Here is a 13465-nt window from a genome sequence, read left to right as displayed (position 1 = left end):
AGTACCTTCTAGGATGTCTCCTTCTCTATGCCCTTAGCAATGCTAGTCATTTTTTGTTTTCCTTGTTGTCTAGGAGATGACTTTGCCTGTGTAGTTAGCATATTCTATCTTGTTTATGTTTATTCAATTGGTTATTCCTGCGTATGTGTTAATTATTTGTCGGCTTGTGGGAGTTATTGGCAATCCGTTTCTTAGTAGTTGTTGATGATTGTGGTTACTTGGCAGTTGTTGGGGGTTTTATATAAATCACTTGTAGTCAGGGAACGGGGTCTGATCTTATGAATGCTTCTGTAATACGGTTTTGTATGAGAAAATATATTGAATGAATAAAGCAATTATTGGTATTACTCTATAATTTCTAATATATATCATTTATCTATTATTATTCTGTCTACTCTGAAATAGATAGTTGTTATCATCTTTATTAGTAAACAGTGCATAGAATGTAATTGGCACATTTACATGATGGTTGGACACAATGGTTTGTAGTGTTGTACTACACAACCATTTCATGAAATGGTAGTTTTAGAAATTTAATGGGTTTCTACATGTTACTTCATACTTTTGCATTTCTTTATTAGGATGTACATAAGCACAATAAATATATGGAAAATATGATGATCAAAACATTAGCTACATGCACTCCCTTCCCCAACTATGCAATGCCATTGGTAAGGGAGCATCTAGATAGTAGGTGTAGCTGTGCTGGAGTGTAGGCTGTGCCTGCGAATGAGAAATTGACCTTGTGGTTCAATTGCTAGTGAGTCAATGGAGCTTCTAACCCCATCAAAGGAACAATACCTAAATAATTTGCCATTGAAAGATACAGTTATATATGATAGCATTCGAGCCTCCAATACACCCTGCAAATCAGTTTTGCTGCTTCAATTGCCTTATTTATAATTTGTTTCTTAGTCTCAAAGTTCATCTAAGGATTGCTCCGTCAGGTTTCATGAAAATGATTAGGATGACAATCTTTAAACATCATATTCTGATACAGATTAATGTCAGCTTTGGCTTCAATCCTTTGTCTACACTAACCTTTTCTTTGGTTTGAGTCTTCCTTTCACATGGTTACTTTCAAAATATCTTTGTTTGAACCATATAGCAAGCTGAGTTTTCATGCTACAATGCCCATCTTGAATGAACTTTCCCATGCCAACTATGGAGTTTGAGATTTTGACAAGTATAGGGAATGTGCTAAAACTTAAAAGGAGTATGCAATCAAACCTTTTGTGTTCTTATTTGACTTTGATTGTGCCATATGCTTTTTCTTTTGTTACTTCTCCATGCAGATTCAGAAGGCCAACAATAGATGTGTAATTTGTCAGCACTAAGAGACCTTATTCCTAGCCAGGAGAAGGAACTGAAGACCTAGATACTTAGAGACTCCTAGAATCATATCTTATCAAAGAGTGGAATCTTGAATTGGACCTTGGGGCACTGAGGAGGGCTGGGTGGCATTGAGGGTGGCCATGTAGATGTATTGTTTTCATAGCCTATACCGAATGGTTTGAACTTTGAAGAACTTTGTTGAATACATTTGGAGCTAAATATGTACCAAACAATGAAAAATAGAATGAGGCATGGTTTAAGCTAATTCTATCAACTAAAAGCGCTGACACTAGTTTCATATCAAACTTCTTGGAAGAGGTGGAGGCATGTTATTCTCAACCATCTAAACTCTTTTGGAGGGAAAAGGTGGGGAATATAATATTTTGAAATAATTTCTCAATGGAAAGAACATTTTTCAGGTGAAGTTATGCAGCAAATTGAATTGAACTTATGGTTTTCACTGCTTATAAATCTTGTTCAGAAAGTTCATGCTGCCATTTTGGTATTTATTACATTTGTCTTTGCAAGCTTGTGATAGATATTCAATAAGTAATTATGACAACTAACTAAATGTAAATACAAACATCTTGTCAAAGTTGCCAAGCTAATGCTCAAGGCCTCGCCCTATCTAGGAATGTTATGAAAGGTATTAATCATGGTATTTGTTACAGCACCATGTAGAGCTATTGATGCATTAATTGAGGACCGCTTGGACTTCTGGCATCCTGTTTTATCCTTGTCCAATTATTCAATTAGGTTTCATTTCTTTTTAGAACCAAAGACCCTCATTATGGGTGTTCTGCTAATTAGGCCAAACTCCTGATAACAATTATATGCTTAAATGTAAGGATGTTTTTTTATAACGTGCACACTCTTTTCTAACTTTGTGAAGTGTTTATGTTATAAATATTTGAAAGGGAAGTCCTTGGCATTAAAAGATTTAATTTTCTTTACATCTGTACTTCGGCAGGAGAGGGGAACAACATTCTTTAATTCTAAAAGCAATAACGTCAATGTGGAAAAGTACAGGCATTGGAAGGGAGAAAAATCCCCCTGGTGCACAAGTACGTAACTCAAATGTGCCTGTTAATTCAGCAAGCAGTAGGAATGCATTTCCAAGAAACAGGGAAGTGAAAAGGGGAAGTGTAGAGAGGGATCAGCAAGAATCGGGCCAGTATGCAATTTTAGTGTCTTGCCGATGCAGTCATACAGGTATATTTTCTCAAACTAAAATTAAAAGTAGAAATGATTTTTCACATGTAAGATTACATAGTTTATGAATGGTCTCTTAAGTTATATATAAATGTGGAAAGACTTTCCCAGATATATGATTAGGTAACTCTTTCAATCTAGTAATTGTTCTCAGAAGTAGATAACTGCTTCTCATTTGATAAATAGAATCAGTATTTGGATCTCAATTAGCAAAAAGTCTTGAAATTTTGACAAGACAATTGAATCCCTTACCAGTCACACTCAAGATCCCTGACATCGTATTTTCCTGACCATAACCAATGACATCCTTTTTGTATGTCACAAGTATGCAATCATCTTTTAGTAGCTTAAATCTTAGGTTGGTTTTGACCACACACTTCCTTTGTATCTTGAAATATCAAATAAATTCATGTTGAATAGTGTAATCTAAATTGATCAATTTTTTCTTGGGTAAGAAAAAATAAAATTATATGTTGTCTTACAAAATTATGAAATTACAGATTTTTTGCTGTTGGAGTTCAAGATTTCAAATCCCTTCTTCAATCTGAGTTCCAAAAAAAGCCCTTCCACGTTCCATCGGTGGTATCTAAATAAAATTAATTATTGAAAATTGCAATTGTTTTGTATTCTACAGGCAATTCCAGTTGTATGTATACTGGCCTCAACAAACATGACTGTTAACATCAAAACCCATAGAGCTAGCCATATTGGTAAAAAACTCTACTATGGATGTGCATGACTACCTGTAAATTGGTTTACCCTACCACCATTTTCGATAAGGCATATGATAGAATATAGAATAGATTCCAAAGCTACCATGCAGTTACAATTTGGAATTAACGGGTGGATGAACCAATATAAAGAAATAATGGGAATTTCAGGCACTTAGGCAACTCTGGATGCTGTCAAATAATGGAGTGAGTTTTGCTAAGATGTTCACCCTAAACATCTAATTTACAACTGCAGCATTGATCTTCCCACATATCTTTGTTGGTTCCAATGTGAACTTTTGTGCATCCTAGGTAAAGGGATGCCAAACCTCTAAGTTGAAGGCAACTAAATTTGGCTCCAAGTTTTGAAGCTGAAGAGAAGGATTGTAATGGTCAAGAGGTGGCTGTAGCCATAAATTCCAAGCAGTCCGAGTGCAGACGAGTCTAGTTCTTAGTAGGTTGATGGAATATTAGTGCAGTGGTGAATTGTTTTCATTTCCCTTTCTTTCCAACAGACAAGTGTAATGTTTTAGTCTAAGTGACCGGTACCTCCAAGTTTTCCCCCAAATCCGGGTACCGTACGTGTCTGATTCGGATTCGACTTGGAATCCCTATGGAATCGGATAGGGTTCCTCTGTTTTGCCCCTAAAACGTATCCCCATTTTGACCCACGAATCTCGACGCATCTGAGGTCGACATGGCGATTCCATGGAGTTTTTTTGATGAATCTGTGTCACGCACAAGGGGTTATTCATTGACTGTGTGGAATGAAATTGGGTCGTTTAAAGTTTAAACCCTAAAACGAAAAGCTAAAACGCATTTCGCTTATCTTTGGCAGCGAAAATGGCACGACGAACTTGTCTTCAGTGTTGAAAATGGCACGACGCACAGAAGAAATGACAGAGAAAACTAGTGACGACACAGAGGTAGACCAGCACAGAGGTAGTCGGCATAGAGGTAGACCAGCACAGAGGTAGACGACAGAGAGGTAGACCAGTGAGGGCACGATGGCACACGGCACACATCACATGGCACACTAAAATAAATAAAAAATTAATTTGTTTCTATAGTTTTGTTGATGTCTTGTTTGTATTTTAATCTTCATCGATTTATTTTGTTTATGTTTATTTTCTATAGTTTTGTTTATGTATTCTTTGTATTTTTATTTATATTTTGTACTTTAAACAAAATAAATGGAGCCTTGATATAAATTAATGATTTATATATTAATTTATACAAATAATAAATATTAAATATTTAAATTTTATTTAATGTGAAAATAAAATATTAATTACAAAATAGTTAAAATAATAATTATTAATAATACAAATCAAAATTAAATATGATATTTAATTTTAATTTGTAGTGTTATTATTTTGTATATTTAATTTTAATTTGTAGTGTTATTATTTTGAATATGATTTTTTTTTTATTGTGTAAGTAATATATTATTTTCACATTAAATAAAAGTTAAATATTTAATTATAAGTTACTTTCATAATTAAATTTTAATTATAGGTTACTTTCATTATTAGAAGTTTGTATTTATTTAAATATTGTTATAGGTTACTTTCATAATTATAATAATTTCACTTCACTTTAAATTAAATTTAAATATTTAACATCTATAATTTATTGTTTAATATTAAATGTTAATAATTATTTTTTAATTTGTTGTAGATAGCATAATGGCAACCACTGCTAGCTTTATTCCTCAACGGACTTTCAAAACCAATCCAAATTCACCCATATGTGTATATATTTATGATTTTTGTATCTTTTTGTACGAACGTACTGTTGATGTGTATTTTGTACACGACCAAACATAGAATAAAATACCCAGAGGTACCTTATCCTCTCTTGATTAAAGTCTCTGAATGCTGAAGATGTCGCGAAAAGGATCAATCGGGATGACTTCAAGGTTCTTTGTTGTAGGATCTCTACATGTGGATAAGCACCAGTGGTCGTTGTATATGCTGTTTCTTCAAGGGGCCTTACGTACTTTCAGAGAAAGCTTGTCCACGTTACTTTCTTTCCAAATGCAGGAACAGGATTTTCCTAACACTAACAGATTTTCAAAAAATGTCAAAAGATAAGGGTTTTAAAGAAGGAAAACTTGAACTGATCCTAAGAATGACTTAATGAAGACTAGGCTTGATAAGATTCTACCAATTTCAGTTTCGCCAAGAAATTACAACTCTACTGGAATTGATGCGATCTTCTAAGGGGATTCAATAGTTTTTCAAATCATCAAGGATATAGATACTATCATAGAGATACATATCAATACTTCCAGGAATGATTGAATTCTTAATCAATCTCAAGGTTTCCAGTTGACCACACAAGGCGTCCTTACAATCAGTAAGAAGCTAGTGGTTTGGAATATGAATCTTATCAAAGATCAAGCACAACACTTCGTCTTTCAAACTCAAAACTTAAATGCTACTTCAACTGAGAGTGATTCAAGAAAATAAACAATCATGAAGATAGCCACAAGTATTGCAATAAAACACCATAACTTCAATATTTTATTGATCTCATAGCCAAATGGACAACAATTGTTCAAAATTCTTTCTTCACTACTCAATCTTGCTACAACAATAACTTTCTAACTTTCTTCTCTCTAAGCTCTCTCTCTCTTCTCTAACTTTTCTAACTGTGTAACCCCTTCAAAATGAAATGAGTGAGGATATATATATAGCATCCTCAAATACAATGAATGGCCCGGATCAAAAGAAGATCAACGGCTGAGATTTTGACACCTAAACCCTAATTAGGGTTTGTTACAAAAAAGTCCCCATTTAGATAAACATCACTAATCCATAGCCAATAAAGAATTGGCACAAAAATCGAGGAGACATAGACCAATAGGAATTAAGCTGCCACATCATCCTATAACAACTTTTCATCTAGAATTTTGTTCCCTTTCCTATGCTCTTTCTTAGCATATTCAATGAATTTGGACACAATTCCCTCAATCTCAGCAATGGGAATCTCGGGAAGATTCTTCATTCGTTCTTCCAAGTGAAGGACTTGATCAAAAGCAGTGAGAAGAGCTGTCTCCCATCCAGGTTCAAGTTCTTTGGTTTTCTCAATCAGGAACACAGTAGTGTACATCTGATCTTGTTGCTTATCTGTGATGATGTTCTCCTCTTTGCAAAAGATGACCTTGATTCTATCCTCCAACTCTTGGATGTCCACATTTGTATTGATCTCGATCCGCCTGTCAAGAATGGTACACAACACCTCAAACACCTTATCTTGAATTGGATGAATGATACCTTCAATTCGACTACATCTGGTGTTGATGTCTTCAAAAAGGACCTCTTTCATCTGGAGCAGAGCTGACCACTGTAGGAGGTTATGGGTTCCTCCATCCATTATCTTTTCTTGTGCCAGAATCCATCTTGGTGTTTGTCTTATCACTTGTAAGACAGGAATGATAACATCTCTAGTGTGAGTGAATGCAGCTACAGTTATCATTAGATTATGGATAATCTCAAGGATCTGGATAGCTCGATGAACTGTCTTCATCATTCTTGTTGCAAATTCAACGGCTACCGTGTGGGATTTATCAATCCAAGAACTCATAAGTTGAACCAAGCTCTTCACCCTTTTTGCCTCACCTACTGATTCAAGAGGGAGTGCTTGTAAAGGAGATACTGCTGGATCCTGACATCTCAAGGGCTGATTAAGGTGACTAAAATAGTTCCTCCAAGCAGTGACCTCCCTTTCAAGCTTCTTATTCTTTTCCATTTTTTCTTTAAGTTTGTCTTTAAGTGCTTCAAATGAATCAGTTGCTTCTTCCATCACTTGCTCAGAGGTAAGTGGACCAAGCTCAAATGTTTCTAAGTCGTACTCTTCTGCAAGAATCTCATCCTCATATTTATTCACCACTGGTGTAGCTACCTGCACTTTCCTGGATCCTGTCTCATCTCTAATTACCTTAGACATCTTTGTGGCCTTCTTCTTCTCCATTACCTCGTGAGAATTTCCTATAAGGCTTTCCAAGTCAAACACATCTTCTTCCTCTTCAACCACAACTACCCTTGTTAGTTTCTCTTTCAGCCAATTAGGAATGGCAGATCTTGTTTCCCTCACTTGTATTTCTTTAGGTAGTGGTCTATCTTCCCGAAAAGGAGATGTTGCTTCATCATCATTCTTTTCTTCGTGTTGCTTGTTAGCATCAACTTGGGGAGATTGACTGGATGAATGCTGAGGTGTCTGTCCTTTCTCTTGTTTATCATTCTGTACCATGGGTTCCATAGACTCATCAACTTCATATACTATCTGCCTCTGATCTTCCCCTTGACTTGCCTCCTTTTCATGCCTAGAAGATGTGCTTGGTGGGTGATTAGGGTTTGTTTTCTGCTTCTTCTTGGAAGGTTCTTTCTTCTCAGGTCCTTCTTTCCTCTTTGAGCCTTTGGAATGAGAAGTATTCTCACTCACACTTGCTTCTCCTTCTTCTGGTCTTGCCTCCAAAGTAAATGTCATTGATACATTCTGCTCCTTCAACTTTTGATGCTGTACATCCACCCATTTGCGAGTGCAGGATAAAATGGGAGCCATCAAAGCTCTCAAGTCTAAAACCTCGGGTACATTCCAATCTATCTTCACTTCTTTGTCCTCTTTCTCATAGGACGACTGGAGGTATCTACCATTATCCTGGGCTTGATCGGCTACTCTATAAACTTTGCATTTCCTGATGAGATCTAAGGGTAGCCTGGAATGCATCTTTCTTTTAACCTCTAAATCACCTGGGAGATTCATCCAAAAGTCCTCCACCTGAAATTCATGTTTGTACTTCCTACCGACTGTCTCCTCCATATAACCATGAGGGTCAAAATTCTCTCGCGAGGCAAAGGATGTGAATGAGTATAGAGATAATTCCTTCTCTGCATCTTCCGCGGCTTGAGTATTAGGACACACCTCAACTGAGTTCCCTAGTATGATGGGCACGGGAATCCCATTTCCATGCTTGTGTCTGGATGCCTTCGCATAAGCTGCCAACTGTCTAGTCACCTCAAGTAGCACTATCCTGTCTGTTGGATATCTTGGTAACATGTAAGGAGGTGAAGGACACCCATGAACTCTGATGTATGTGAACTTTTGAAACTGGATGAACCATGCGCCATACTTCTTCACAAGCTCTTGTGCATCCAGAGAGAGTCGATTGTGAATTCCTCCTTGCAATATCCTGGTAATGTTCATTGTGAAGGTGTCATTGACTAACTTGTAGTCACTTCTAGGCGGATGATGCAGATGAACATAAGAATCACAAACTCTTATCTCTCCGGGTCCTCTTCCAATCACTCCTCTGTGAGGTAGCCCTGCATACTCGAAACTCCTGATCAAGGCATATATAACATATGAGCTCATGTGGAATGATTTGGTGGGTCTTAGCCTTCTCAACTGTATGTCCAGACAATTGCTAATGATTTTGGCCCAATGAAGCATTCCCTTTCCTTGGACTATCACTTGTATGAAGAAGAACATCCACTTTTCGAAGAAGAAGGCTTGAGAAGCACCTGTAACTCGATTGAGCAAAGTTATCAAGTCTTTGTATTCCTCCTGAAAGTCGATCCTATGTGGTGTATTGGGAATCTTGTTCAGACGAGGCCGACTTTTGAGCAACCAATTCTTATTAATGAAGTTCAAACAAGACTCAGGATCATCTTCATAGATCGACCTTGCTCCTTCTAAGCTTTTGTAAATCATGTCTTTATGGTCCGGAAGATGAAGAGCTTTGCCTATAGCTTCCTCTGAAAGGTAGGCTAAGATGTTCCCGTCTTTGGTTACAATCGTCCTTGACTGTGAGTCATAGTGGCGGGCACACTCGATCATCAGCTCATGACACTTGACTGCGGGAGGGAAACCTGCCGCCTTGATGATGCCACTCTCGATTATCCTCCTTGCAACAGGTGATGGCTTGCCAATGTAGGGGACCTCTCGAAACTTCTTCATATTGAAGTTTCCTAAGTTGGTGTCTCCGATATTACTCCACTTGGACACGATCCTGGTCTCCAATTCGTCGCTTCTCTAATCTTCCTTGATGAGAGCCTGCCGACTAGTAGATCCTCCGGCTTTGGGGGTCATCATTTGATGCCTACACAAAAATTTAAAATTAGTCTTTAAGTATCATACCTTAAAGCATAGAACTTAAGACCTTTCAAGGGAATAGTTCAAAACATTAATTTGAAAATGACATGATAACTCAAGAATTATGAATTTTCAAATTATGAATGAAAATTGGATGCTCAAGACTTAAACTTAAAAAAAATGGCTATGAAAATCAAAACAAGTCTTGAATAAGAGCTTCAAATAATTTGATTCTTCATACCTTCTCCTTTGAAAGCCTAACTATGAACCTTGAAAAATGAAGAACAAAAATCAGACTTTGCTGGATAAGGATTGAATTGCTGGCCTTCTTGGATGAATTATGTCTTGATTGACCTTCAAAAGAAGTTCGCCTTCCACTAGCTTCTCAAAATCTGGAAATTATCCTTCAAACAACTTCAAAATCTGGAAATTATCCTCCAACTCGCTAAGAAATTCGCTCCTATGATCTGCTCCTCAAATTCGCATAAGAAGGAATGAATGAATGATTTGAAAATGCTACAACACTCCTCTCTTATATAGGGCGCTCACCCTAATTAAGCATAAGGCCGACCTAGCAAATAAGCTTTAAAATAAGATAAAATCCACTAAAAAGGAGGCCGACTTGCTTGTAAAAGCAAATAAATGTATTTGAGCGCTCACCTTTATTTTTTCATTTTTGAATTAATTTTAAAGCTTTAAGGGTGGATTTTTACATTTATTTTAAGGCTTGAAAATTAATCAATTCAATTACAAAGGCCTCAAATTATGCGAACTTAATTTAACCTCCCCAAATGTCTTAATTTTAGCAAATTTGGTGAAAATTTGGGAATATGGAGGTTTGATTGAGGCTTAATGGAGCTTCCTTTCTCCTTAGGCTTTGAAATATTCAATAGTGATGAAGGTCTAGGTTCACTTCAAGACCTGTTTGAACCCATCTAGGCTTGTTCACTTGATCAAATTGAAATTTTCTTAACCTACATTTTTGCAAATTTTCATGACTTTGTTTTTACAATTTTGCAACTTGCCTTAGACTTAATCAACCAAGGTTGAATGATAGGTTTTTTTGATGATTTCGCCCTGGACCCTCTGGAAGGGTCAGAAGCGATTCTTCAATTTAAGACTTGAATACCTCATTCCCTTCACTCCAAAATCTTCCGGAAGGCAAGCTTATGTTTGTTTTGGCCTAATCAAGGTCTTGCATTTCAATTTTTTATCATTTCTCATGAGTAATTAGGTGAAAATGTAAATTTCGCCCTAGACCCTCTGGAAGGGTCAGGAGCGATTTTTGCTTATTAGGTCAAATTCACCTTAATTTGATCGTTGACCACCTCCAAGGCAATCTCCAGGGTTTATTTCTCTCCATCACTGGGTTAGCTCATCAAAACTTTGAAGGAAATATTGCATTTTTGGGAATTTCAACCTGGACCCTCTGGAAGGGTCAGGAGCGAAATTCTCTCCTGAGCTTAAAATTCTCATTTTTGTAAGTCCAAAACCTCACCAAGGCATTCCAAATGGCATCTTTTATTGTAGTTCAGGCTTTAGTTTCACTTGAATTTTGGAGGAAAAGGTGTCTTTAGTGTTTTTTGCCTTGGACCCTCTAGAAGGGTTAGGAGCGATTTTTCTTGCTTAGGCTTACTCCTCCATCATTTTAACTCCAATCCACCTCACAAGGTTAGGCATTAATCCTCTTCATTCATTTCACACACGCTTGGTTTGTTATTGCAAGGCAAAATAGGTGTTCGAAGGATTTTCGCCCTGGAGCCTTTGGAAGGGTCAGGAGCGATTTTTCTTCTTTGACCTAGAATCATCAAATTTTGAAACAAACACCTACTCACGAGTTGTCTCAAAGGCCTTTTCTAGCTTGGTTTAGCCTTGTCTTAGCACAAACTTGAAAGGAATGCATTGGTTTTAGATTTTTCGCTCTGGACCCTTTGGGAGGGTTAGGAGCGATTTTTAAGTTTTAGGGCAATTCCTTCATCCTTTCATCTTCGAATCATTTCCAAGTGATAGAACATCATGTCCTACTCCCATCCAAGTCATGAATAGCGAAATCTTGTTTTAAATTTGCAAGAAAAAGGGAGAATTTAGAAATTTCGCTTTGGACCCTTTGGACCCTCTGGAAGGGTCAGGAGCGAATTTCCCTCTTGGCTTCAAAATTTTCATTCTTAGCAATCCAATTCCACTTCAAGGCAATTCAAAAGTCCTCTCAAACCCATGTCTAAGCTTGGTCTAGGCCAGTCTTTGGAAGAAAAGATGTGTTTTAGGATTTTCGCCCTGGACCCTCTGGAAGGGTCAGGAGCGAAATCTCCATTCCAGGCCAAATTGCTCATTTTTCATGTTTCAAACTACTTCACAAGGCAGAGTCAGGTCCTTTTCCAAGCTAGGAACAAGTTTGCAATTTCATCTAAGGCAAGAAAGAATTTTTAGGATAAAGTTCGCTCTGGACCCTCTGGAAGGGTCAGGAGCGAGAATCCTCATTCAGGCATCATCTTGCTCTTCAAAAATCCATTAATTCCATCTCCGGGCAAAACATACCAATTCACCTCCAAACATGCCTTAGAAAGTATCACTTAGTCAAAAATGAGGAGAAAAAGAGCTTTACAATGATTTTCGCCCTCGACCCTCTAGAAGGGTCAGGAGCGAAAATCCTCTCTCAGCTTGATTCTGGACGTTTTAAACTCCAATTTTCCTTGAAAGGAAAACATAGATTCTCCTTCACGCATTTCCATCGAGATCCTGCCTTTAACTACCAACTCTGCTCAACTTACTCAGCTCGGGAAACAAACATGACCCTGACCAAAAAAATCCCTTTCAATCTAGACCTGTCCTGAGATGAGACCTATTCACCCTGCCCCCTGATCTAACCAACTTGAATTTCTGAAAGGCATGCTTCATTCTGGCAATCTTGAGGCTTCAGGCAGACGACTAACAACCTCCAAAACCAAACTAGACTTGGTTTGAAAGAAACCCTAAAACGAGCTTCCAAAGTTTAGCCCTAATCTAGCCAGCCCAGGCAGACCACTCACTCACTCAAATCCCTAAAAGAAGAGAAAAACGAGCAAAGAGAAAGCAAAACCTAAGGCAAAAAAAGAGGGGGTCCCCATTCTAATGGGGTGATGTGTGAAATGGTCACAATACGTACCCAGACCCCCCAAAAAAAATTGCCGTACCGACATACTGTGCCCACGTATCCATACCCGTGCCCGTACCCGTACCAGCAACTTAGGTTTTAGTCTAACATGAATTGTCTAATGACTTTGACTACACTTTGTTGTTAGAGATTGAGTGAATATGGTGTTTCTTGCTCTGGCAAGCCCAAAATCATCCATTATTTTTTGAATAATTTCTTCATTTTTTGTTTCTCCTTATTGAACTCCAAGCCTACCTTGGATTTCTCTCTATTTTTTGATACCCAATCTTTGGTGCCCAAGATGCTAATTGTCTCTGGCCAAATGAGATGATTTATCCTGTGGTTTAGACTCCTAAGAGCATCAGTGCTAGATGTTCTTCCATTATCTTCACCCGTTGCCACAGCAGAGGGGCCCAACAACTAAAAATACCAAGGAACACCATTGGAAACACCATACAAACAAAGACATATTCAAGAAAATTGTCTGTTTCTGATGGAATAAACTTCTATGCAATATACCTTATCATTAGCATATTACCAAATTTGTTGATCAATAATAAATATGCAACACAGTGTTTTGCCCTTCACACACCCAGGAGCTCAAGCTATGAAGCTTGGATTGTGAGGACTGATTGAGGAGTTATGGACCATACGTTCATCATTAATTGCATAAGATTGAATAGCACATGCATGATGCTGTAGTTGAAGAAGCTCGATCTCATTCTTTGGTGTAGAAGAATAGTCGTGGGATATAAGAACAACTGTTTGTCTCCTACATCTTTCTTGCCCTCCCAATTTTCATTGGATAGGACCTATTACTTTAAAACATGGGATTATGATCACCATAATAATTTTTCCACTGTTCTGTTATTGAGGATCCTAGTGGCCCTTTTGCAATCCATTCAGTCATCTTGTTTTGACCTTTTTTCATGTGAAGAAATTCTACTGTGGCTAAGTATGGCCAAAGCCTACACTTGTT

General features: G+C 37.4%; 1 protein-coding gene across 3 annotated transcripts in view; it reads left to right on the top strand.

The window, feature by feature from the left end:
* Positions 1-13465, top strand: part of LOC131040458 (uncharacterized) — a 79818-nt gene that overhangs the window by 43985 nt on the left and 22368 nt on the right. For all 3 annotated transcript variants that reach the window (XM_057973396.2, XM_057973394.2, XM_057973395.2), the window contains exon 7: positions 2306-2547. In XM_057973396.2, coding sequence (XP_057829379.2) covers positions 2306-2547 — 242 coding nt within the window. The remainder of the gene's footprint in view (positions 1-2305; positions 2548-13465) is intronic.

Source organism: Cryptomeria japonica, chromosome 10 (genome assembly GCF_030272615.1).
Source record: "Cryptomeria japonica chromosome 10, Sugi_1.0, whole genome shotgun sequence".
In the NCBI taxonomy this organism is placed as follows: Eukaryota; Viridiplantae; Streptophyta; class Pinopsida; order Cupressales; family Cupressaceae; genus Cryptomeria; species Cryptomeria japonica.
This window is presented reverse-complemented; position numbering and strand designations above follow the sequence as displayed.